Source organism: Heterodontus francisci, unplaced genomic scaffold (genome assembly GCF_036365525.1).
Source record: "Heterodontus francisci isolate sHetFra1 unplaced genomic scaffold, sHetFra1.hap1 HAP1_SCAFFOLD_484, whole genome shotgun sequence".
NCBI classification, from domain to species: Eukaryota; Metazoa; Chordata; class Chondrichthyes; order Heterodontiformes; family Heterodontidae; genus Heterodontus; species Heterodontus francisci.
The window spans coordinates 516899-541979 of record NW_027141664.1 but is presented as its reverse complement, the minus strand read 5'-3'; the positions used below and the strand labels follow the sequence as shown (position 1 = coordinate 541979).

Genomic DNA, 25081 nt, shown 5'->3' with positions numbered 1-25081 from the left:
ATTTAATTGGGAGGGTATTATGAGGGTATGGGGAGTGAGCAGTGGAGTGGGATTTAATTGGGAGGGTATTATGAGGGTATGGGGAGTGAGCAGTGGAGTGGGATTTAATTGGGAGGGTATTATGAGGGTATGGGGAGTGAGCAGTGGAGTGGGATTTAATTGCGAGGGTATTATGAGGGTATGGGGAGTGAGCAGTGGAGTGGGATTTAATTGGGAGGGTATTATGAGGGTTTGGGGAGTGAGCAGTGGAGTGTGTTTAAATTGGGAGGGTATTATGAGGGTATGGGGAGTGAGCAGTGGAGTGGGTTTAAATTGGGAGGGTATTATGAGGGTATGGGGAGTGAGCAGTGGAGTGGGATTTAATTGCGAGGGTATTATGAGGGTATGGGGAGTGAGCAGTGGAGTGGGATTTAATTGGGAGGGTATTATGAGGGTTTGGGGAGTGAGCAGTGGAGTGGGTTTAAATTGGGAGGGTATTATGAGGGTATGGGGAGTGAGCAGTGGAGTGGGTTTAAATTGGGAGGGTATTATGAGGGTATGGGGAGTGAGCAGTGGAGTGGGTTTAAATTGGGAGGGTATTATGAGGGTATGGGGAGTGAGCAGTGGAGTGGGTTTAAATTGGGAGGGTATTATGAGGGTATGGGGAGTGAGCAGTGGATTGGGTTTAAATTGGGAGGGTATTATGAGGGTATGGGGAGTGAGCAGTGGAGTGGGTTTAAATTGGGAGGGTATTATGAGGGTATGGGGAGTGAGCAGTGGAGTGGGGTTTAATTGGGAGGGTATTATGAGGGTGTGGAGAGTGAGCAGTGGAGTGGGATTTAATTGGGAGGGTATTATGAGGGTATGGGGAGTGAGCAGTGGAGTGGGATTTAACTGGGAGGGTATTATGAGGGTATGGGGAGTGAGCAGTGGAGTGGGATTTAATTGGGAGGGTATTATGAGGGTATGGGGAGTGAGCAGTGGAGTGGGATTTAATTGGGAGGGTGTTATGAGGGTATGGGGAGTGAGCAGTGGAGTGGGATTTAATTGGGAGGGTATTATGAAGGTATGGGGAGTGAGCAGTGGAGTGGGATTTAATTGGGAGGGTATTATGAGGGTATGGGGAGTGAGCAGTGGAGTGGGATTTAATTGGGAGGGTATTATGAGGGTATGGGGAGTGAGCAGTGGAGTGGGATTTAATTGGGGGGGTATTATGAGGGTATGGGGAGTGAGCAGTGGAGTGGGATTTAATTGGGAGGGTATTATGAGGGTATGGGGAGTGAGCAGTGGAGTGGGATTTAATTGGGAGGGTATTATGAGGGTATGTGGAGTGAGCAGTGGAGTGGGATTTAATTGGGAGGGTATTATGAGGGTATGGGGAGTGAGCAGTGGAGTGGGATTTAATTGGGAAGGTATTATGAGGGTATGGAGAGTGAGCAGTGGAGTGGGATTTAATTGGGAGGGTATTATGAGGGTATGGGGAGTGAGCAGTGGAGTGGGATTTAATTGGGAGGGTATTATGAGGGTATGGGGAGTGAGCAGTGGAGTGGGATTTAATTGGGAGTGTATTATGAGGGTATGGGGAGTGAACAATGGAGTGGGATTTAATTGGGAGGGTATTATGAGGGTATGGGGAGTGAGCAGTGGAGTGGGATTTAATTGGGAGGGTATTATGAGGGTATGGGGAGTGAGCAGTGGAGTGGGATTTAATTGGGAGGGTATTATGAGGGTATGGGGAGTGAGCAGTGGAGTGGGATTTAATTGGGAGGGTATTATGGGGGTATGGGGAGTGAGCAGTGGAGTGGGGTTTAATTGGGAGGGTATTATGAGGGTATGGGGAGTGAACAATGGAGTGGGATTTAATTGGGAGGGTATTATGAGGGTATGGGGAGTGAGCAGTGGAGTGGGATTTAATTGGGAGGGTATTATGAGGGTATGGGGAGTGAGCAGTGGAGTGGGTTTAAATTGGGAGGGTATTATGAGGGTATGGGGAGTGAGCAGTGGAGTGGGGTTTAATTGGGAGGGTATTATGAGGGTGTGGAGAGTGAGCAGTGGAGTGGGATTTAATTGGGAGGGTATTATGAGGGTATGGGGAGTGAGCAGTGGAGTGGGATTTAATTGGGAGGGTATTATGAGGGTATGGGGTGTGAACAGTGGAGTGGGATTTAATTGGGAGGGTATTATGAGGGTATGGGGAGTGAGCAGTGGAGTGGGATTTAATTGGGAGGATATTATGAGGGTATGGAGAGTGAGCAGTGGAGTGGGATTTAATTGGGAGGGTATTATGAGGGTATGGGGAGTGAGCAGTGAAGTGGGATTTAATTGGGAGGGTATTATGAGGGTATGGAGAGTGAGCAGTGGAGTGGGATTTAATTGGGAGGGTATTATGAGGGTATGGGGAGTGAGCAGTGGAGTGGTATTTAATTGGGAGGGTATTATGAGGGTATGGGGAGTGAGCAGTGGAGTGGGATTTAATTGGGAGGGTATTATGAGGGTATGGAGAGTGAGCAGTGGAGTGGGATTTAATTGGGAGGATATTATGAGGGTATGGGGAGTGATCAGTGGAGTGGGATTTAATTGGGAGGATATTATGAGGGTATGGGGAGTGATCAGTGGAGTGGAATTTAATTGGGAGGGTATTATGAGGGTATGGGGAGTGAGCAGTGGAGTGGGATTTAATTGGGAGGGTATTATGAGGGTATGGGGAGTGATCAGTGGAGTGGGATTTAATTGGGAGGGTATTATGAGGGTATGGGGTGTGAACAGTGGAGTGGGATTTAATTGGGAGGATATTATGAGGGTATGGAGAGTGAGCAGTGGAGTGGGTTTAAATTGGGAGGGTATTATGAGGGTATGGGGAGTGATCAGTGGAGTGGGATTTAATTGGGAGGGTATTATGAGGGTATGGGGAGTGAGCAGTGGAGTGGGATTTAATTGGGAGGGTATTATGAGGGTATGGGGAGTGAGCAGTGGAGTGACATTTAATTGGGAGGGTATTATGAGGGTATGGGGAGTGAGCAGTGGAGTGGGGTTTAATTGGGAGGGTATTATGAGGGTATGGGGAGTGAGCAGTGGAGTGGGATTTAATTGGGAGGGTATTATGAGGGTATGGAGAGTGAGCAGTGGAGTGGGATTTAATTGGGAGGATATTATGAGGGTATGGGGAGTGAGCAGTGGAGTGGGATTTAATTGGGAGGGTATTATGAGGGTATGGAGAGTGAGCAGTGGAGTGGGATTTAATTGGGGGGGTATTATGAGGGTATGGAGAGTGAACAGTGGAGTGGGGTTTAATTGGGAGGGTATTATGAGGGTATGGGGAGTGAGCAGTGGAGTGGGGTTTAATTGGGAGGGTATTATGAGGGTATGGAGAGTGAGCAGTGGAGTGGGATTTAATTGGGAGGGTATTATGAGGGTATGGGGAGTGAGCAGTGGAGTGGGGTTTAATTGGGAGGGTATTATGAGGGTATGGGGAGTGAGCAGTGAAGTGGGATTTAATTGGGAAGGTATTATGAGGGTATGGAGAGTGAGCAGTGGAGTGGGATTTAATTGGGAGGGTATTATAAGGGTATGGAGAGTGAGCAGTGGAGTGGGATTTAATTGGGAGGGTATTATAAGGGTATGGAGAGTGAGCAGTGGAGTGGGGTTTAATTGGGAGGGTATTATGAGGGTATGGGGAGTGAGCAGTGGAGTGGGGTTTAATTGGGAGGGTATTATGAGGGTATGGGGAGTGAGCAGTGGAGTGGGATTTAATTGGGAGGGTATTATGAGGGTATGGGGAGTGAGCAGTGGAGTGGGATTTAATTGGGAGGGTATTATGAGGGTATGGGGAGTGAGCAGTGGAGTGGGGTTTAATTGGGAGGGTATTATGAGGGTATGGGGAGTGAGCAGTGGAGTGGGATTTAATTGGGAGGGTATTATGAGGGTATGGGGAGTGAGCAGTGGAGTGGGATTTAATTGGGAGGGTATTATAAGGGTATGGAGAGTGAGCAGTGGAGTGGGGTTTAATTGGGAGGGTTTTTTCAGGGTATGGAGAGTGAGCAGTGGAGTGGGGTTTAATTGGGAGGGTATTATAAGGGTATGGAGAGTGAGCAGTGGAGTGGGGTTTAATTGGGAGGGTATTATGAGGGTATGGGGAGTGAGCAGTGGAGTGGGATTTAATTGGGAGGGTATTATAAGGGTATGTAGAGTGAGCAGTGGAGTGGGATTTAATTGGGAGGGTATTATAAGGGTATGGAGAGTGAGCAGTGGAGTGGGGTTTAATTGGGAGGGTATTATGAGGGTATGGGGAGTGAGCAGTGGAGTGGGGTTTAATTGGGAGGGTATTATAAGGGTATGGAGAGTGAGCAGTGGAGTGGGGTTTAATTGGGAGGGTATTATAAGGGTATGGAGAGTGAGCAGTGGAGTGGGGTTTAATTGGGAGGGTATTATAAGGGTATGGAGAGTGAGCAGTGGAGTGGGATTTAATTGGGAGGGTATTATAAGGGTATGGAGAGTGAGCAGTGGAGTGGGGTTTAATTGGGAGGGTATTTTCAGGGTATGGAGAGTGAGCAGTGGAGTGGGGTTTAATTGGGAGGGTATTATGAGGGTATGGGGAGTGAGCAGTGGAGTGGGATTTAATTGGGAGGGTATTATGAGGGTATGGGGAGTGATCAATGGAGTGGGATTTAATTGGGAGGGTATTATGAGGGTATGGGGAGTGAGCAGTGGAGTGGGGTTTAATTGGGAGGGTATTATGAGGGTATGGGGAGTGATCAGCAGACTTGGTGGCTGACATTCTTGATGATCTGAGCCAAAATATGCTGGGATTCTAAGATGCTTTTAGTGCTCGCTCAGAATTGACCACTCGCTCTTTGCCTTACAGATCCGTTGGAAGGAATCTCATGATGGGTTAGACCGTCATCTGCAGGGGGTAGTGGGAGATACCCTTCTATCATCCGCTAGTGTCACGTATTATGGCCCATTCACCGCTGACTACAGGAACAGGCTGATGAAGGAATGGATTATATTCTGCACCGTGAACCAAATCCCAACCTCGCCCGATTACTCTCTGATCCCAGCAACAACAGAGAAAAATGAGGTAAAAATAACACAAGGATAGTTACAGGAGACTGTTACAGATTGCCAAATAAACTCTTTCCTCTACAAGAACACTCGATGAGTGAGCCAGCTGGAAACTGCTCACCTTAGTGCTTCATGTGCAAAATTAAAGCACATGGGATTGGTGGTAATATACTGGCATGGATTGAGAATTGGTTGACAGACAGGAAAGACAGTAGGAATAAAAGGGTCTTTTTCCAGGTGGCAGGCAGTGAGTAGTGGGGTACCACAGGGATCAGTGCTTGGGCCCCAGGTATTCATAATATATATTAATGACTTGGGTGAAGGAACTAAATGTAACATTTACAAGTTTGCAGACGACACAAAGCTGGTGGGGAATGTGAGCTGGTGGGGAAAGGATGCAAAGCGGTTCCAATGTGATTTGGACAAGTTGGGTGAGTGGGCAAATGCATGGCAGATGCAGTATAACGTGGATAAATGTGAGGTTATCCACTTTGGTTGTAAAAACAAAAAGGCAGATTATTATGTAAATGGTGATAGATTAGGAAAGGGGGAGGTGCAACAAGACCTGGGTGTCTTTGTACGCCAATCGCTGAAAGCAAGCATTCAGGTGCAGCAAGCAGTTAGGAAGTTGAATGGTATGTTGGCCTTCATTGCTTGAGGATTTGAGTACAGGAGCAAGGATGTCTTACTGCAGTTTTACAGGGCCTTGGTGAGACCACATCTGGAGTATTGTGTGCAGTTTTGGTCTCGTTATCTGAGGAAGGATGTTCTTGCCATGGAGGGAGTGCAAAGAAGATTTACTAGGCTGATTCCTGGGATGGCAGGATTGACGTATGAGGAGAGATTGGGTCGACTAGGCTAGAGTTTAGAAGAATGAGAGGGGATCTCATAGAAACCTATAAAATTCTAACAGGACTAGACAGGCTAGATGCAGGGAGGATGTTCCCGATGGTTGGAGAGTCCAGAACCAGGGGTCACAGTCTCAGGATACGGGGTATGTCATTTAGAACCGAGATGAGGAGAAATTTCTTCACTCAGAGGATGGTGAACCTGTGGAATTCTCTCCCGCAGAAGGCAGTGGGGGCCAAGTCATTAAATATATTCAAGAAGGAGATCGATATATTTCTTAATACCAAAGGGATCAAGGGATATGGGGAGAAAGCAGGAGCAGGGTACTGAATTAGACGATCAGCCATGATCTTTTTTGAATGGCGGAGCAGGCCCGAAAGGCCGAATGACCTACTCCTGCTCCTATTTTCTATGTTTCTATGTTAGAGCAGCCACAACACATCATTCTGCATCATTGCGACCTCTGATAAATTGATGCAGAATGCTGTGAGCCACTGATAAGTATTCAGAGAGAATGGGAGACAGTGGGGGAAGCTGGGAGTGTGGGAGAAGCTGGGAGACAGCGGGAGGTGCTGGGAGACAGCGGGAGGTGCTGGGGGACAGCGGGAGGTGCTGGGGGACAGCGGGAGGTGCTGGGGGACAGCGGGGGGTGCTGGGGGACAGCGGGAGGTGCTGGGGGACAGCGGGAGGTGCTGGGGGACAGCGGGAGGTGCTGGGGGACAGCGGGAGGTGCTGGGGGACAGCGGGAGGTCTTGGGGGACAGCGGGAGGTCTTGGGGGACAGTGGGCGGTGTTGGGGGACAGTGGGCGGTGTTGGGGGACAGTGGGAGAAGATAGGAGAAGCTGGAAGACAGTGGGAGAAGATGGGAGACAGTGGGAGAAGCTGGAAGGCAGAGGGAGAAGATATGAGAAAGTGGGAGACAGTGGAAGAAGATGGGAGACAGTGGGCGAAGCTGGAAGGCAGTGGGAGAAGATATGAGAAAGTGGGAGACAGTGGAAGAAGATGGAAGACAGTGGGAGAAGATGGGAGAATTTGAAGACATTGGGAAATGTTAGGAAATGTCGGGAGTGAGTGAAGACAGTGGGTGATGTTGGAGACAGTGAAGACAGTGGGAGATGTCGAGAGACCATGAAAACAGTGGGAGATGTCGGGAGACAGTGAAGACAGTGGGAGATGTTGGAGACAGTGAAGACAGTGGGTGATTTTGGAGACAGTGAAGATAGTGGGTGATGTCATGAGACAGTACGAGATGTTGGGAGACATTGGAAGACAATGAAGATGTCGGGAGACAGTAAAGAGAGTGGGAGATGTCGGGAGACAATGTAGATAGTGGGAGATGTCGGGAGACAGTGGAAGACAGTGGAAGACAGTGGGAGATAGGGGTGCAGATAGGCGTTACTGTGGCCGTAAACGAGACTCCAGGATGGTATGTTGCCTCCCTGGTGCTGGGGTCAAGGATGTCTCAGAGAGGCTGCAGGACATTCTGAAAGTGGAGGGTGAGCAGCCAGAGGTCGTGGTCCATATTTGTACTAACGACATAGGCAGGAAGAGAGATGAGGTCCTGGAGAGTGAATATAGGGTGTTAGGAGACAGTGAAGCCAGTGGGAGATGTCATGAGACAGTGAAAACAGTGGGAGATGTCAGGAGACAGTGAAGACAGTGGGAGATGTCGGGAGATGTCGAGGCTCAGTGTAGGATATTGGTTGTCAGTGGGATATGTCCGAAGACAGTGGGAGACAGTGGGGGAGGTCAGGAGACAATGGAAGACAGTGGGAGATGTCGGGAGACAGTGAAGACAGTGGGAGATGTAGGGAGACAGTGAAGCAAGTGGGAGATGTCAGGAGACAGTAAAGACAGTGGGAGATGTCAGGAGACAGTAAAGACAGTGGGAGATGTAGGGAGACAGTGAAGCCAGTGGAAGATGTCAGGAGACAGTGAAGATAGTGGGAGATGTCGGGAGACAGTAAAGAAAGTGGGAGGTGTCGAGAAACAGTGAAGCCAATGGGTGATGTCGGGAGACAGTGAAGACAGTGGGAGATGTCGGGAGTCAGTGAAGCCAGTGGGTGACTTTGGGAGACAGTGGAAGACTGTGAAGACAATGGGTGACGTCGGGAAACATCAGCGGGTGTTGTCAGGAGACAGGGAAGACAGTGGGAGATGTCGGGAGACACTGAGGCCAGTGGGTGATGTCGGGAGACAGTGAAGACAGTGGGAGATGCAGGGAGACAGTGATGCCAGTGGAAGATGTCAGGAGACAGTGAAGACAGTGGGAGATGTCAGGAGACAGTAAAGAAAGTGGGAGATGTCGAGAAACAGTGAAGCCAATGGGTGATGTCGGGAGACAGTGAAGACAGTGGGAGATGTCGGGAGTCAGTGAAGCCAGTGGGTGATTTCGGGAGACAGTGGAAGACGGTGAAGAAAATGGGTGGCGTCGGGAAACATCAGCGGGTGTAGTCAGGAGACAGGGAAGGCAGTGGGTGATGTTGGGAGATAGTGAAGCCAGTGGGAGATGTCGGGAGACAGGGAAGACAGTGGGAGATGTCGGGAGACACTGAGGCCAGTGGGTGATGTCGGGAGACAGTGAAGACAGTGGGAGATGTAGGGAGACAGTGAAGCCAGTGGAAGATGTCAGGAGACAGTGAAGCCAGTGGAAGATGTCAGGAGACAGTGAAGACAGTGGGAGATGTCGGGAGACAGTAAAGAAAGTGGGAGATGTCGAGAAACATGAAGCCAATGGGTGATGTCGGGAGACAGTGAAGACAGTGGGAGATGTCGGGAGTCAGTGAAGCCAGTGGGTGACTTCGGGAGACAGTGGAAGACTGTGAAGAAAATGGGTGGCGTCGGGAAACATCAGCGGGTGTTGTCAGGAGACAGGGAAGGCAGTGGGTGATGTTGGGAGATAGTGAAGCCAGTGGGAGATGTCAGGAGACAGGGAAGACAGTGGGAGATGTCGGGAGACACTGAGGCCAGTGGGTGATGTCGGGAGACAGTGAAGACAGTGGGAGATGTAGGGAGACAGTGAAGCCAGTGGAAGATGTCAGGAGACAGTGAAGACAGTGGGTGATGTTGGGAGATAGTGAAGCCAGTGGGAGATGTCAGGAGACAGTGAAGCCAGTGGGAGATGTCGGGAGACAGTGAAGACAGTGGGAGATGTCGGGAGACAGTGAAGACAGTGGGAGATGTCGGGAGACAGTGAAGACAGTGGGAGATGTTGGGAGACAGTGGGAGATTTCGGGTGAAAGTGAAGACAGTTGAAGGTGTCGGGAGACAGTGAAGACAGTGGGAGATGTCGGGAGACAGTGAAGACATTGGGAGATGTCGGGAGACAGTGAAGACAGTGGGAGGTGTCGGGAGACAGTGAAGACAGTGGGAGATGTCAGGAGACATTGGGAGATGTCGGGAGACAGTGAAGACAGTGGGAGATGTCGGGTGAAAGTGAAGACAGTTGAAGGTGTCGGGAGACAGTGAAGACAGTGGGAGATGTCGGGAGACAGTGAAGACAGTGGGAAAGGTCGGGAGACAGTGAAGACAGTGGAAATTGTCGGGAGACAGTGAAGACAGTGGAAGGTGTCGGGAGACAGTGAAGACAGTGGAAGGTGTCGGGAGACAGTGGAGACATTGGGAGATGTCGGGAGACAGTGGAGACATTGGGAGATGTCGGCAGACAGTGAAAGATGTCGGGAGACAGTGGAGACATTGGGAGATGTCGGCAGACAGTGAAAGATGTCGGGAGACAGTGAAGACAGTGGGAGATGTCGGGAGACAGTGATGACAGTGGGAGATGTCGGGAGACAGTGATAACAGTGGGAGATGTCGGGAGACAGTGAAGACAGTGGGAGATGTCGGGAGACAGTGAAGACAGTGGGAGATGTCGGGAGACAGTGAAGACAGTGGAAGATTTCGGGAGACAGTGAAGACAGTTGGACGTGTCGGGAGACAGTGAAGACAGTGGGAGGTGTCGGGAGACAGTGGGTGATGTCAGGAGACATTGGATGACAAGGGGTGATGTCGGGTGACAGTGAAAGATTTCGGGAGCCGTTGATGACAGTGGGAGATGTAGAGAGACGGTGAAGGCAGTGGGAGAGGTCGAAAGACAGTGAACAAAGTGGGTGATGTCTGCGGACAGTAAGGACAGTGGGAGATGTCGGGAGACAGTAAAGACAGTGGGAGATTTTGGGGGTCAGTGAAGACAATGGGAGATGTCGAGAGACAGTGAAGACAGTGGGAGATGTCGGGAGACAGTGAAAACAATGGAAGATGTCGGGTGACAGTGAAGACAGTGGAAGATGTCGGGTGACAGTGAAGACAGTGGAAGATGTCGGGTGACAGTGAAGACAGTGGGAGATGTCGGGAGACAGTGAAGACAGTGGGAGATGTCGGGAGACAGTGAAGACAGTGGGAGATGTCGGGAGACAGTGAAGACAGTGGGAGATGTCGGGAGACAGTGAAGACAATGGAAGATGTCGGGTGACAGTGAAGACAGTGGAAGATGTCGGGTGACAGTGAAGCCAGTGGGAGATGTCGGGAGACAGTGAAGACAGTGGGAGATTTCGGGAGACAGTGAAGACAGTGGGAGATGTCGGGAGACAGTGAAGACAGTGGAAGATGTCGGGAGACAGTGAAGACAGTTGAAGATTTCGGGAGACAGTGAAGACAGCGGGAGATGTCGGGGGAAAGTGAAGACATTGGGAGATGTCGGGAGACAGTGAAGACATTGGGAGATGTCGGGAGACAGTGAAGACAGTGGGAGGTGTCGGGAGACAGTGAAGACAGTGGGAGATGTCAGGAGACATTGGGAGATGTCGGGAGACAGTGAAGACAGTGGGAGATGTCGGGAGACAGTGAAGACAGTGGGAGATGTCGGGAGACAGTGGGAGATTTCGGGTGAAAGTGAAGACAGTTGAAGGTGTCGGGAGACAGTGAAGACAGTGGGAGATGTCGGGAGACAGTGAAGACAGTGGGAGATGTCGGGAGACAGTGAAGACAGTGGGAGATGTCGGGAGACAGTGAACACAGTGGGAAAGGTCGGGAGACAGTGAAGACAGTGGAAATTGTCGTGAGACAGTGAAGACAGTGGAAGGTGTCAGGAGACATTGGGAGATGTCGGGAGACAGTGAAGACAGTGGGAGATGTCGGGAGACAGTGAAGACAGTGGGAGGTGTCGGGAGACAGTGAAGACAGTGGAAGGTGTCGGGAGACAGTGGAGACATTGGGAGATGTCGGGAGACAGTGGAGACATTGGGAGATGTCGGGAGACAGTGAAAGATGTCGGGAGACAGTGAAGACAGTGGGAGATGTCGGGAGACAGTGATGACTGTGGGAGATGTCGGGAGACAGTGATGACTGTGGGAGATGTCGGGAGACAGTGATGACAGTGGGCAATGTCGGGAGACAGTGATGACAGTGGGAGATGTCGGGAGACAGTGAAGACAGTGGGAGATGTCGGGAGACAGTGAAAACAGTGGAAGATTTCGGGAGACATTGAAGACAGTTGGACGTGTCGGGAGACAGTGAAGACAGTGGGAGGTGTCCGGAGACAGTGGGTGATGTCAGGAGACATTGGATGACAAGGGGTGATGTCGGGTGACAGTGAAAGATTTCGGGAGCCGTTGATGAAAGTGGGAGATGTAGGGAGACGGTGAAGGCAGTGGGAGAGGTCGAAAGACAGTGAACAAAGTGGGTGATGTCTGCGGACAGTAAGGACAGTGGGAGATGTCGGGAGACAGTAAAGACAGTGGGAGATTTCGGGGGTCAGTGAAGACAATGGAAGATGTCGAGAGACAGTGAAGACAATGGAAGATGTCGGGTGACAGTGAAGACAGTGGAAGATGTCGGGTGACAGTGAAAGATGTCGGGAGACAGCGAAGACAATGGGAGATGTCGGGAGACAGCAAAGACAATGGGAGATGTCGAGAGACAGTGAAGACAGTGGGAGATGTCGGGAGACAGTGAAGACAATGGAAGATGTCGGGTGACAGTGAAGACAGTGGGAGATGTCGGGAGACAGTGAAGACAGTGAAAGATGTCGGGTGACAGTGAAGACAGTGGGAGATTTCGGGAGACAGTGAAAACAATGGAAGATGTCGGGTGACAGTGAAGACAGTGGAAGATGTCGGGAGACAGCGAAGACAGTGGGAGATGTCGGGAGACAGTAAAGACAGTGGGAGATTACGGGGGTCAGTGAAGACAATGGGAGATGTCGGAAGACAGTGAAGATGTCGGGTGACAGTGAAGATAGTGGGAGATGTCGGAAGACAGTGAAGATAGTGGGAGATGTCTGGGGTCAGTGAAGATAATGGGAGATGTCGGGAGACAGTGAGAGATGTCGGGTGACAGTGAAGATAGTGGGAGATGTCGGAAGACAGTGAAGATAGTGGGAGATGTCTGGGGACAGTAAGGACAGTGGGAGATGTCGGGAGACGGTAAAGACAGTGGGAGATGTCGGGGGTCAGTGAAGATAGTGGGAGATCTCTGGGGACGGTAAGGACAGTGGGAGATGTCGGGGGTCAGTGAAGACAGTGGGAGATGTCGGGAGACTGTGAAGACAGTGGGAGATGTCGGGAGACAGTGCGAGATGTCGGGAGACAGTGAAGTCAGTGGGAGATTTCAGGAGACAGTGGGAGATTTCAGGAGATAGTGGGAGATTTCAAAAGACTGTGAGAGATGTCGGGAGACAGTGATGACAGTAGGAGATGTCGGGAGACATTGGAAGACAGTGGGAGATGTCAGGAGACAGTGGAAGACACTGCGAGATGTCGGGAGACAGTAAAGATAGTGGGAGATGTCTGTGGACAGTAAGGACAATGGGAGATGTCGGGAGACAGTTAAGACAGTGGGAAATGTTGGAAGACAGTGAAGATAATGGAAGATGTCTGGGGACAGTAAGGACAGTGGGAGATTTCAGGGGTCAGTGAAGACAGTGGGAGATGTCGGGAGACGGTAAAGACAGTGGGAGATGTCGGGGGTCAGTGAAGACAATGGGAGATGTCAGGAAACCGTGAAGACAGTGGGAGATGTCGGGAGACAGTGAAGACAGTGGGAGATGTCGGGAGACAGTGAAGACAGTGGGAGATGTCGGGTGACAGTGAAGACAGTGGAAGATGTCGGGTGACAGTGAAGCCAGTGGGAGATGTCGGGAGACAGTGAAGACAGTGGGAGATGTCGGGAGACAGTGAAGACAGTGGGAGATGTCGGGAGACAGTGAAGACAGTGGGAGATGTCGGGTGACAGTGAAGACAGTGGGAGATGTCGGGAGACAGTGAAAACAGTGGGAGATTTCGGGAGACATTGAAGACAGTTGGACGTGTCGGGAGACAGTGAAGACAGTGGGAGGTGTCCGGAGACAGTGGGTGATGTCAGGAGACATTGGATGACAAGGGGTGATGTCGGGTGACAGTGAAGCCAGTGGGAGATGTCGGGAGACAGTGAAGACAGTGGGAGATGTCGGGAGACAGTGAAGCCAGTGGGAGATGTCGGGTGACAGTGAAGACAGTGGAAGATGTCGGGTGACAGTGAAGACAGTGGGAGACGTCGGGAGACAGTGAAGACAGTTGAAGATGTCGGGAGATGTCGGGAGAAAGTGAAGACATTGGGAGATGTCGGGAGACAGTGAAGACAGTGGGAGGTGTCGGGAGACAGTGAAGACAGTGGGAGATGTCAGGAGACATTGGGAGATGTCGGGAACAGTGAAGACAGTGGGAGATGTCAGGAGACAGTGGGAGATTTCGGGTGAAAGTGAAGACAGTTGAAGGTGTCGGGAGACAGTGAAGACATTGGGAGATGTCGGGAGACAGTGAAGACATTGGGAGATGTCGGGAGACAGTGAAGACAGTGGGAGGTGTCGGTAGACAGTGAAGACAGTGGGAGGTGTCGGGAGACAGTGAAGACAGTGGGAGGTGTCGGGAGACAGTGAAGACAGTGGGAGATGTCAGGAGACATTGGGAGATGTCGGGAGACAGTGAAGACAGTGGGAAAGGTCGGGAGACAGTGAAGACAGTGGAAATTGTCGGGAGACAGTGAAGACAGTGGAAGGTGTCAGGAGACATTGGGAGATGTCGGGAGACAGTGAAGACAGTGGGAGATGTTGGGAGACAGTGAAGACAGTTGAAGGTGTCGGGAGACAGTGAAGACAGTGGAAGGTGTCGGGAGACAGTGGAGACATTGGGAGATGTCGGGAGACAGTGGAGACATTGGGAGATGTCGGGAGACAGTGAAAGATGTCGGGAGACAGTGAAGACAGTGGGAGATGTCGGGAGACAGTGATGACTGTGGGAGATGTCGGGAGACAGTGAAAGATGTCGGGAGACAGTGAAGACAGTGGGAGATGTCGGGAGACAGTGATGACTGTGGGAGATGTCGGGAGACAGTATATACTGCAGGGCAAGAATTATAACTGGGGGAAAGGAAATTATGATGCGATTAGGCAAGATTTAGGATGCGTAGGATGGGGAAGGAAACTGCAGGGGATGGGAACAATCGAAATGTGGAGCTTATTCAAGGAGCAGCTACTGCGTGTCCTTGATAAGTATGTACCTGTCAGGCAGGGAGGAAGTTGTCGTGCGAGGGAGCCGTGGTTTACTAAAGAAGTTGAAGCGCTTGTCAAAAGGAAGAAGAAGGCTTATGTTAGGATGAGACGTGAAGGCTCAGTTAGGGCGCTTGAGAGCTACAAGCTAGCCAGGAAGGATCTAAAGGGAGAGCTAAGAAGAGCAAGGAGAGGACACGAGAAGTCATTGGTGGATCGGATCAGGGAAAACCCTAAGGCTTTCTATAGGTATATCAGGAATAAAAGAATGACTAGAGTTAGATTAGGGCCAATCAAGGATAGTAGTGGGAAGTTGTGTGTGGAATCAGAGGAGATAGGGGAAGTGTTAAATGAATATTTTGCGTCAGTATTTACAGTAGAGAAAGAAAATGTTGTCGAGGAGAATACTGAGATTCAGGCTACGAGGCTAGATGGGATTGAGGTTCACAAGGAGGAGGTGTTAGCAATTTTGGAAAGTGTGAAAATAGATAAGTCCCCTGGGCCAGATGGGATTTATCCTAGGATTCTCTGGGAAGCTAGGGAGGAGATTGCAGAGCCTTTGTCCTTGATCTTTATGTCGTCATTGTCGACAGGAATAGTGCCGGAAGACTGGAGGATTGCAAATGTTGTCCCCTTGTTCAAGAAGGGGAGTAGAGACAGCCCTGGTAATTATAGACCTGTGAGCCTTACTTCGGTTGTGGGTAAAATGTTGGAAAAGGTTATAAGAGACAGGATTTATAATCATCTTGAAAAGAATAAGTACATTAGAGATAGTCAGCACGGTTTTGTGACGGGTAGGTCGTGCCTCACAAACCTTATTGAGTTTTTCGAGAAGGTGACCAAACAGGTGGATGAGGGTAAAGCCGTGGATGTGGTGTATATGGATTTCAGTAAGGCGTTTGATAAGGTTCCCCACGGTAGGCTATTGCAGAAAATACGCAAGTATGGGGTTGAAGGTGATTTGGAGCTTTGGATCAGAAATTGGCTAGCGGAAAGAAGACAGAGGGTGGTGGTTGATGGTAAATGTTCATCCTGGAGTTTAGTTACTAGTGGTGTACCGCAAGGATCTGTTTTGGGGTCATTGCTGTTTGTCATTTTCATAAATGACCTGGAAGAGGGTGTAGAAGGGTGGGTTAGTAAATTTGCAGATGACACTAAGGTCGGTGGAGTTGTGGATAGTGCCGAAGGATGTTGTCGGGTACAGAGAGACATAGATAGGCTGCAGAGCTGGGCTGAGAGATGGCAAATGGAGTTTAATGCGGAAAAGTGTGAGGTGATTCACTTTGGAAGGAGTAACAGGAATGCAGAGTACTGGGCTAATGGGAAGATTCTTGGTAGTGTAGATGAACAGAGAGATCTTGGTGTCCAGGTGCATAAATCCCTGAAGGTTGCTAACCAGGTTAATAGGGCTGTTAAGAAGGCATATGGTGTGTTAGCTTTTATTAGTCGGGGGGTCGAGTTTCGGAGCCACGAGGTCATGCTGCAGCTGTACAAAACTCTGGTGAGACCGCACCTGGAGTATTGCGTGCAGTTCTGGTCACCGCATTATAGAAAGGATGTGGAAGCTATGGAAAGGGTGCAGAGGAGATTTACTAGGATGTTGCCTGGTATGGAGGGAAGGTCTTACGAGGAAAGGCTGAGGGACTTGAGGTTGTTTTCGTTGGAGAGAAGGAGGAGGAGAGGTGACTTAATAGAGACATATAAGATAATCAGAGGGTTAGATAGGGTGGATAGTGAGCGTCTTTTTCCTCGGATGGTGATGGCAAACACGAGGGGACATAGCTTCAAGTTGAGGGGTGATAGATATAGGACAGATGTGAGAGGTAGTTTCTTTACTCAGAGAGTAGTAAGGGCGTGGAATTCCCTGCCTGCAGCAGTAGTAGATTCGCCAACTTTAAGGGCATTTAAGTGGACATTGGATAGACACATGGATGAAAATGGAATAGTGTAGGTCAGATGGTTTCACAGGTCGGCGCAACATCGAGGGCCGAAGGGCCTGTACTGCGCTGTAATATTCTAATCTAATCTAATACAGTGATAACAGTGGGCAATGTCGGGAGACAGTGAAGACAGTGGGAGATGTCGGGAGACAGTGAAGACAGTGGGAGATGTCGGGAGACAGTGAAAACAGTGGAAGATTTCGGGAGACATTGAAGACAGTTGGACGTGTCGGGAGACAGTGAAGACAGTGGGAGGTGTCCGGAGACAGTGGGTGATGTCAGGAGACATTGGATGACAAGGGGTGATGTCGGGTGACAGTGAAAGATTTCGGGAGCCGTTGATGACAGTGGGAGATGTAGGGAGACGGTGAAGGCAGTGGGAGAGGTCGAAAGACAGTGAACAAAGTGGGTGATGTCTGTGGACAGTAAGGACAGTGGGAGATGTCGGGAGACAGTAAAGACAGTGGGAGATTTCGGGGGTCAGTGAAGACAATGGGAGATGTCGAGAGACAGTGAAGACAATGGAAGATGTCGGGTGACAGTGAAGACAGTGGAAGATGTCGGGTGACAGCGAAGACAGTGGGAGATGACGGGAGACAGCGAAGACAATGGGAGATGTCGGGAGACAGCGAAGACAATGGGAGATGTCGAGAGACAGTGAAGACAATGGAAAATGTCGGGTGACAGTGAAGACAGTGGGAGATGTCGGGAGACAGCGAAGACAGTGGGAGATGTCGGGAGACAGCGAAGACAGTGGGAGATGTCGGGAGACAGCGAAGACAGTGGGAGATGTCGGGAGACAGCGAAGACAGTGGGAGATGTCGGGTGACAGTGAAGACAGTGGAAGATGTCGGGTGACAGCGAAGACTGTGGGAGATGTCGGGAGACAGTAAAGACAGTGGGAGATTACGGGGGTCAGTGAAGACAATGGGAGATGTCGGGTGACAGTGAAGATAGTGGGAGATGTCGGAAGACAGTGAAGATGTCGGGTGACAGTGAAGATAGTGGGAGATGTCGGAAGACAGTGAAGATAGTGGGAGATGTCTGGGGTCAGTGAAGATAATGGGAGATGTCGGGAGACAGTGAGAGATGTCGGGTGACAGTGAAGATAGTGGGAGATGTCGGAAGACAGTGGGAGATGTCTGGGGACAGTAAGGACAGTGGGAGATGTCGGGAGACGGTAAAGACAGTGGGAGATGTCGGGGGTCAGTGAAGATAGTGGTAGATCTCTGGGGACGGTAAGGACAGTGGGAGATGTCGGGGGTCAGTGAAGACAATGGGAGATGTCGGGAGACCGTGAAGACAGTGCGAGATGTCGGGAGACAGTGCGAGATGTCGGGAGACAGTGAAGTCAGTGGGAGATTTCAGGAGACAGTGGGAGATTTCAGGAGATAGTGGGAGATTTCAAAAGACTGTGAGAGATGTCGGGAGACAGTGATGACAGTAGGAGATGTCGGGAGACATTGGAAGACAGTGGTAGATGTCGGGAGACAGTGGAAGACCCTCGGAGATGTCAGGAGACAGTGGAAGACACTGCGAGATGTCGGGAGACAGTAAAGATAGTGGGAGATGTCTGTGGACAGTAAGGACAATGGGAGATGTCGGGAGACAGTTAAGACAGTGGGAAATGTCGGAAGACAGTGAAGATAGTGGAAGATGTCTGGGGACAGTAAGGACAGTGGGAGATGTCGGGAGACATTGAAGACAGTGGGAGATGTCGGAAGACAGTGAAGACAGTGGAAGATGTCTGGGCACAGTAAGGACAGTGGGAGATTTCAGGGGTCAGTGAAGACAGTGGGAGATGTCGGGAGATGGTAAAGACAGTGGGAGATGTCGGGGGTCAGTGAAGACAATGGGAGATGTCGGGAGACCGTGAAGACAGTGGGAGATGTCGGGAAACAGTGAGAGATGTCGGGAGACAGTGGAGGCAGTGGGAGATGTCGGGAGGCTGTGGAGACAGTGGGAGATGTCGGGAGACAGTGGGAGACATTGGAAGACAGTGAAGATGTCAGGAGACATTGATGATGGTGGGTGAAGTCGGGAAACAGTGGGAGATGTTGGGAGACATTGGAATACAGTGCGAGACTTCGGGAGACAGTGAAGACAGTGGGTGATGACGGGAGACAGTGAAGACAGTGGGAGATGTTGGGAGACATTGGAAGACAGTGCGATCCTTCGGGAGACAGTGAAGACAGTGGGTGATGTCAGGAGACAGTGAAGACAGTGGGAGACCAGGAGACAGTGGAAGGCAGTGGGAAACGACGGGAGACAGTGAAGACAGTGGGAGATGTCAGGAGACAGTGGGAGATGTTAGGAGTCAGTGGGACGTGGCGTGTGACAGTGAAGACAGTGGGTGATGTAGGGAGACATTGGAAGACAGCGCGAGACGTCGGGAGCCAGTGGAGACGTCAGGAGACAGCGAGGACAGTGGGTGACATTGGGAGACAGGGAAGACAGTGGGAGATGTTGGGAGACATTGGAAGATAGTGGGAGATGTCAGGAGGCAGTGAATACAGTGGGCGATATCAGGAGACAGTGAAGACAGTGGGAGATGTCGGGAGACAGTGAAGACATTGGGAGATGTCGGGAGACAGTGAAGACATTGGGAGATGTCGGGAGACGGTGAAGACAGTGGGAGATGTCAGGTGACATTGGGAGATGTCGGGAGACAGTGAAGACAGTGGGAGATGTCGGGAGACAGTGAAGACAGTGGAAGGTGTCGGGACACATTGGAAGATGTCGGGTGAAAGTGAAGACAGTTGAAGATGTCGGGAGACAGTGAAGACAGTGGGAGATGTCGGGAGATAGTGAAGACAGTGGGAAAGGTCGGGAGACAGTGAAGACAGTGGAAATTGTCGGGAGACAGTGAAGACAGTGGAAGGTGTCAGGAGACATTGGGAGATGTCGGGAGACAGTGAAGACAGTGGGAGATGTCAGGTGACATTGGGAGATGTCGGGAGACAGTGAAGACAGTGGGAGATGTCGGGAGACAGTGAAGACAGTGGAAGGTGTCGGGACACATTGGAAGATGTCGGGTGAAAGTGAAGACAGTTGAAGATGTCGGGAGACAGTGAAGACAGTGGGAGATGTCGGGAGATAGTGAAGACAGTGGGAAAGGTCGGGAGACAGTGAAGACAGTGGAAATTGTCGGGAGACAGTGAAGACAGTGGAAGGTGTCAGGAGACATTGGGAGATGTCGGGAGACAGTGAAGACAGTGGGAGATGTTGGGAGACAGTGAAGACAGTTGAAGGTGTCGGGAGACAGTGAAGACAGTGGAAGGTGTCGGGAGACAGTGAAGACAGTGGAAGGTGTCGGGAGACAGTGGAGTCATTGGGGGATGTCGGGAGACAGTGGAGTCATTGGGAGATGTCGGGAGACAGTGAAAGATGTCGGGAGACAGTGAAGACAGTGGGAGATGTCGGGAGACAGTGAAGACAATGGAAGATGTCGGGTGACAGCGAAGACAGTGGGAGATGTCGGGAGACAGCGAAGACAGTGGGAGATGTCGGGAGACAGTAAAGACAATGGGAGATTACGGGGGTCAGTGAAGACAATGGGAGATGTCGGGTGACAGTGAAGATAGTGGGAGATGTCGGAAGACAGTGAAGATAGTGGGAGATGTCTGGGGTCAGTGAAGATAATGGGAGATGTCGGGAGACAGTGAGAGATGTCGGGTGACAGTGAAGATAGTGGGAGATGTCGGAAGACAGTGAAGACAGTGGGAGATGTCGGAAGACAGTGAAGACAGTGGAAATTGTCGGGAGACAGTGAAGACAGTGGAAGGTGTCGGGAGACAGTGAAGACAGTGGGAGGTGTCGGGAGACAGTGAAGACAGTGGAAGATGTCGGGTGACAGTGAAGACAGTGGAAGATGTCGGGAGACAGCGAAGACAGTGGGAGATGTCGGGAGACAGTAAAGACAATGGGAGATTACGGGGGTCAGTGAAGACAATGGGAGATGTCGGGTGACAGTGAAGATAGTGGGAGATGTCGGAAGACAGTGAAGATAGTGGGAGATGTCTGGGGTCAGTGAAGATAATGGGAGATGTCGGGAGACAGTGAGAGATGTCGGGTGACAGTGAAGATAGTGGGAGATGTCGGAAGACAGTGAAGACAGTGGGAAAGGTCGGGAGACAGTGAAGACAGTGGAAATTGTCGGGAGACAGTGAAGACAGTGGAAGGTGTCGGGAGACAGTGAAGACATTGGGAGATGTCGGGAGACAGTGAAGACAGTGGGAGATGTTGGGAGACAGTGAAGACAGTGGAAGGTGTCGGGAGACAGTGAAGACAGTGGAAGGTGTCGGGAGACAGTGAAGACAGTGGAAGGTGTCGGGAGACAGTGAAGACAGTGGAAGGTGTCGGGAGACAGTGGTGACATTGGGAGATGTCGGGAGACAGTGGAGACATTGGGAGATGTCGGGAGACAGTGGAGACATTGGGAGATGTCGGGAGACAGTGAAAGATGTCGGGAGACAGTGAAGACAGTGGGAGATGTCGGGAGACAGTGAAGACAGTGGAAGGTGTCGGGAGACAGTGGTGACATTGGGAGATGTCGGGAGACAGTGGAGACATTGGGAGATGTCGGGAGACAGTGAAAGATGTCGGGAGACAGTGAAGACAGTGGGAGATGTCGGGAGACAGTGAAGACAATGGAAGATGTCGGGTGACAGTGAAGACAGTGGAAGATGTCGGGAGACAGCGAAGACAGTGGGAGATGTCGGGAGACAGCGAAGACAGTGGGAGATGTCGGGAGACAGTAAAGACAGTGGGAGATTACGTGGGTCAGTGAAGACAATGGGAGATGTCGGGTGACAGTGAAGATAGTGGGAGATGTCGGAAGACAGTGAAGATAGTGGGAGATGTCGGAAGACAGTGAAGATAGTGGGAGATGTCGGAAGACAGTGAAGATAATGGGAGATGTCGGAAGACAGTGAAGATAATGGGAGATGTCGGAAGACAGTGAAGATAATGGGAGATGTCGGAAGACAGTGAGAGATGTCGGGTGACAGTGAAAATAGTGGGAGATGTCGGAAGACAGTGAAGATAGTGGGAGATGTCTAGGGTCAGTGAAGATAATGGGAGATGTCGGGAGACAGTGAGAGATGTCGGGTGACATTGAAGATAGTGGAAGATGTCGGAAGACATTGAAGACAGTGGGAGATGTCGGGAGACATTGAAGACAGTGGGAGATGTCTGAAGACAGTGAAGATAGGGGGTGATGTCTGCGGACAGTAAGGACAGTGGGAGATTTCAGGGGTCAGTGATGACAGTGGGAGATGTCGGGAGACCGTGAAGACAGTGGGAGATGTCGGGAGACAGTGAGAGATGTCGGGAGACAGTGAAGTCAGTGGGAGATTTCAGGAGACAGTGGGAGATTTCAAAAGACTGTGAGAGATGTCGGGAGACAGTGATGACAGTAGGAGATGTCGGAAGACATTGGTGACAGTGGTAGATGTCGGGAGACAGTGGAAGACCATGGGAGATGTCAGGAGACAGTGGAAGACACTGCGAGATGTCGGGAGACAGTAAAGATAGTGGGAGATGTCGGGAGACAGTGAAGATAGTGGAAGATGTCTGGGGACAGTAAGGACAGTGGGAGATGTCGGGAGACAGTGAAGACAGTGGGAGATGTCGGAAGACAGTGAAGACAGTGGAAGATGTCTGGGGACAGTAAGGACAGTGGGAGATGTCGGGAGACATTGAAGACAGTGGGAGATGTCGGAAGACAGTGAAGATAGGGGGTGATGTCTGCAGACAGTAAGGACAGTGGGAGATGTCGGGAGACAGTTAAGACAGTGGGAGATGTCGGAAGACAGTGAAGACAGTGGGAGATGTCGGAAGACAGTGAAGATAGTGGAAGATGTCTGGGGACAGTAAGGACAGTGGGAGATGTCGGGAGACATTGAAGACAGTGGGAGATGTCGGAAGACAGTGAAGACAGTGGAAGATGTCTGGGGACAGTAAGGACAGTGGGAGATGTCGGGAGACAGTTAAGACAGTGGGAGATGTCGGGAGACAGTGAAGGTAGTGGGAGATGTCTGGGGACAGTAAGGACAGTGGGAGATGTCGGGAGACATTGAAGACAGTGGGAGATGTCGGAAGACAGTGAAGATAGGGGGTGATGTCTGCGGACAGTAAGGACAGTGGGAGATGTCGGGAGACAGTTAAGACAGTGGGAGATGTCGGAAGACAGTGAAGACAGTGGGAGATGTCGGAAGACAGTGAAGATAGTGGAAGATGTCTGGGGACAGTAAGGACAGTGGGAGATGTCGGGAGACATTGAAGACAGTGGGAGATGTCGGAAGACAGTGAAGATAGGGGGTGATGTCTGCGGACAGTAAGGACAGTGGGAGATTTCAGGGGTCAGTGATGACAGTGGGAGATGTCGGGAGACGGTAAAGACAGTGGGAGATGTCGGGGGTCAGTGAAGACAGTGGGAGATGTCAGGAGACCGTGAAGACAGTGGGAGATGTCGGGAAACAGTGAGAGATGTCGGGAGACAGTGGAAGACAGTGGGAGATGTCGGGAGACGGTAAAGACAGTGGGAGATGTCGGGGGTAAGTGAAGACAATGGGAAATGTCAGGAAACCGTGAAGACAGTGGGAGATGTCGGGAGACAGTGGAAGACAATGGGAGATGTCGGGAGACAGTGAAGACACTGGGAGATGTCGGGAGACAGTGAAGACACTGGGAGATGTCGGGAGACAGTGAAGACAGTGGGAGATGTCAGGAGACAGTGAAGACAGTGGGAGATGTCAGGAGACGGTGAAGACGTTGGGAGAGCAGGAGACAGTGAAGACAGTGGGAGATGTCGGGTGACAGTGAAGACAGTAGGAGATATCAGGTGACATTGGAAGGCAGTGAAGATGTCGGGAGACATTGAAGACAGTGGGTGAAGTCGGGAGAGAGCGAAGACAGTGGGCGATCCCGTTAGAGACAGTGAAGACGGTGGGAGATGTCGGCAGACTGTGGAGCCAGTGGGAGAAGTCAGGAGACAGTGGGAGATGTCGGGAGACAGTGGAGGCAGTGGGAGATGTCGGGAGGCTGTGGAGACAGTGGGAGATGTTGGGAGACAGTGGAGACAGTGGGGGACATTGGAAGACAGTGAAGATGTCAGGAGACATTGATGATGGTGGGTGAAGTCGGGAAACAGTGGGAGATGTTGGGAGACATTGGAATACAGTGCGTGACTTCGGGAGACAATGAAGACAGTGGCTGATGTCGGGAGACAGTGAAGACAGTGGGAGATGTTGGGAGACATTGGAAGACAGTGCGAGACTTCGGGAGACAGTGAAGACAGTGGGTGATGTCGGGAGACAGTGAAGACAGTGGGAGACCAGGAGACAGTGGAAGGCAGTGGGAAACGACGGGAGACCGTGAAGCCAGTGGGAGACGTCAGGAGACCATGAAGACACTGGGAGATGTCGGGAGACAGTGAAGACAGTGGGAGATGTCAGGAGACAGTGGGAGATGTTAGGAGTCAGTGGGTCGTGGCGTGTGACAGTGAAGACAGTGGGTGATGTAGGGAGACATTGGAAGACAGCGCGAGACGTCGGGAGCCAGTGGAGACGTCAGGAGACAGTGAGGACAGTGGGTGACATTGGGAGACAGGGAAGACAGTGGGAGATGTTGGGAGACATTGGAAGATAGTGGGAGATGTCAGGAGGCAGTGAATACAGTGGGAGATGTCTGGAGACAGTGGAGGACAGTGGGAAACATTGGGAGACAGTGAAGGCAGTGGAAGAAGTCAGGAGACAGTGGAAAACAGTGGGCGATATCAGGAGACAGTGAAGACAGTGGGAGATGTCGGGGGGGTACAGTGAAGACAGTGGGAGATGTCAGGAGACAGTGGAAAACAGTGGGCGATATCAGGAGACAGTGAAGACAGTGGGAGATGTCGGGGTACAGTGAAGACAGTGGGAGATGTCGGGGTACAGTGAAGGCAGTGGGAGATGTTGGGATACATTGGAAGACAGTGAAGTATTGGGCGACATTGGAAGACAGTGGGATATTGGTGGTCAGTGGGAGATGGCGGGAGACAGTGAAGACAGTGGGTGATGTAGGGAGACAGTGTAGACAGTGGGAGACCTCAGGAGACAGTGGAAGACAGTGGAAAACGTCGGGAGACAGTGAAGACAGTGGGTGACATCAGGAGACCATGACGGCAGTGGGAGACGTCGGGAGACAGTGAAGGCAGTGGGAGATGTTGTGGGGCAGAGAAAACAGTGGGAGATGTTGGGAGACATTGAAAGACAATGAATATTTCGGGAGACAGTGAAGCCAGTGGGCAACATCGGGAGAGAGTGAAGACAGTGGGTGAAGTCAGGAGAGAGTGAAGACAGTGGGAGATCTCGTTAGAAACAGTGAAGACAGTAGGCGACATCGGGAGACCGTGAAGACACTGGGAGATGTCGGGAGACATTGAAGATAGTGGGAGATGTCTGGGGACAGTGAAGACAGTGGGAGATGTCAGGAGACAGTGAAGACAGTGGGAGATGTCAGGAGACGGTGAAGACGTTGGGAGAGCAGGAGACAGTGAAGACAGTGGGAGATGTCGGGTGACAGTGAAGACAGTAGGAGATATCAGGTGACATTGGAAGGCAGTGAAGATGTCGGGAGACATTGAAGACAGTGGGTGAAGTCGGGAGAGAGCGAAGACAGTGGGCGATCCCGTTAGAGACAGTGAAGACGGTGGGAGATGTCGGCAGACTGTGGAGCCAGTGGGAGAAGT

At 51.1% G+C, this 25081-nt stretch overlaps 1 protein-coding gene across 1 annotated transcript in view; it reads left to right on the top strand.

Annotated features, from left to right (window-relative positions):
• Positions 1-25081, top strand: part of LOC137364330 (dynein axonemal heavy chain 6-like) — a 1069890-nt gene that overhangs the window by 600878 nt on the left and 443931 nt on the right. The window contains exon 17 of the mRNA XM_068027612.1: positions 4841-5056. Coding sequence (XP_067883713.1) covers positions 4841-5056 — 216 coding nt within the window. The remainder of the gene's footprint in view (positions 1-4840; positions 5057-25081) is intronic.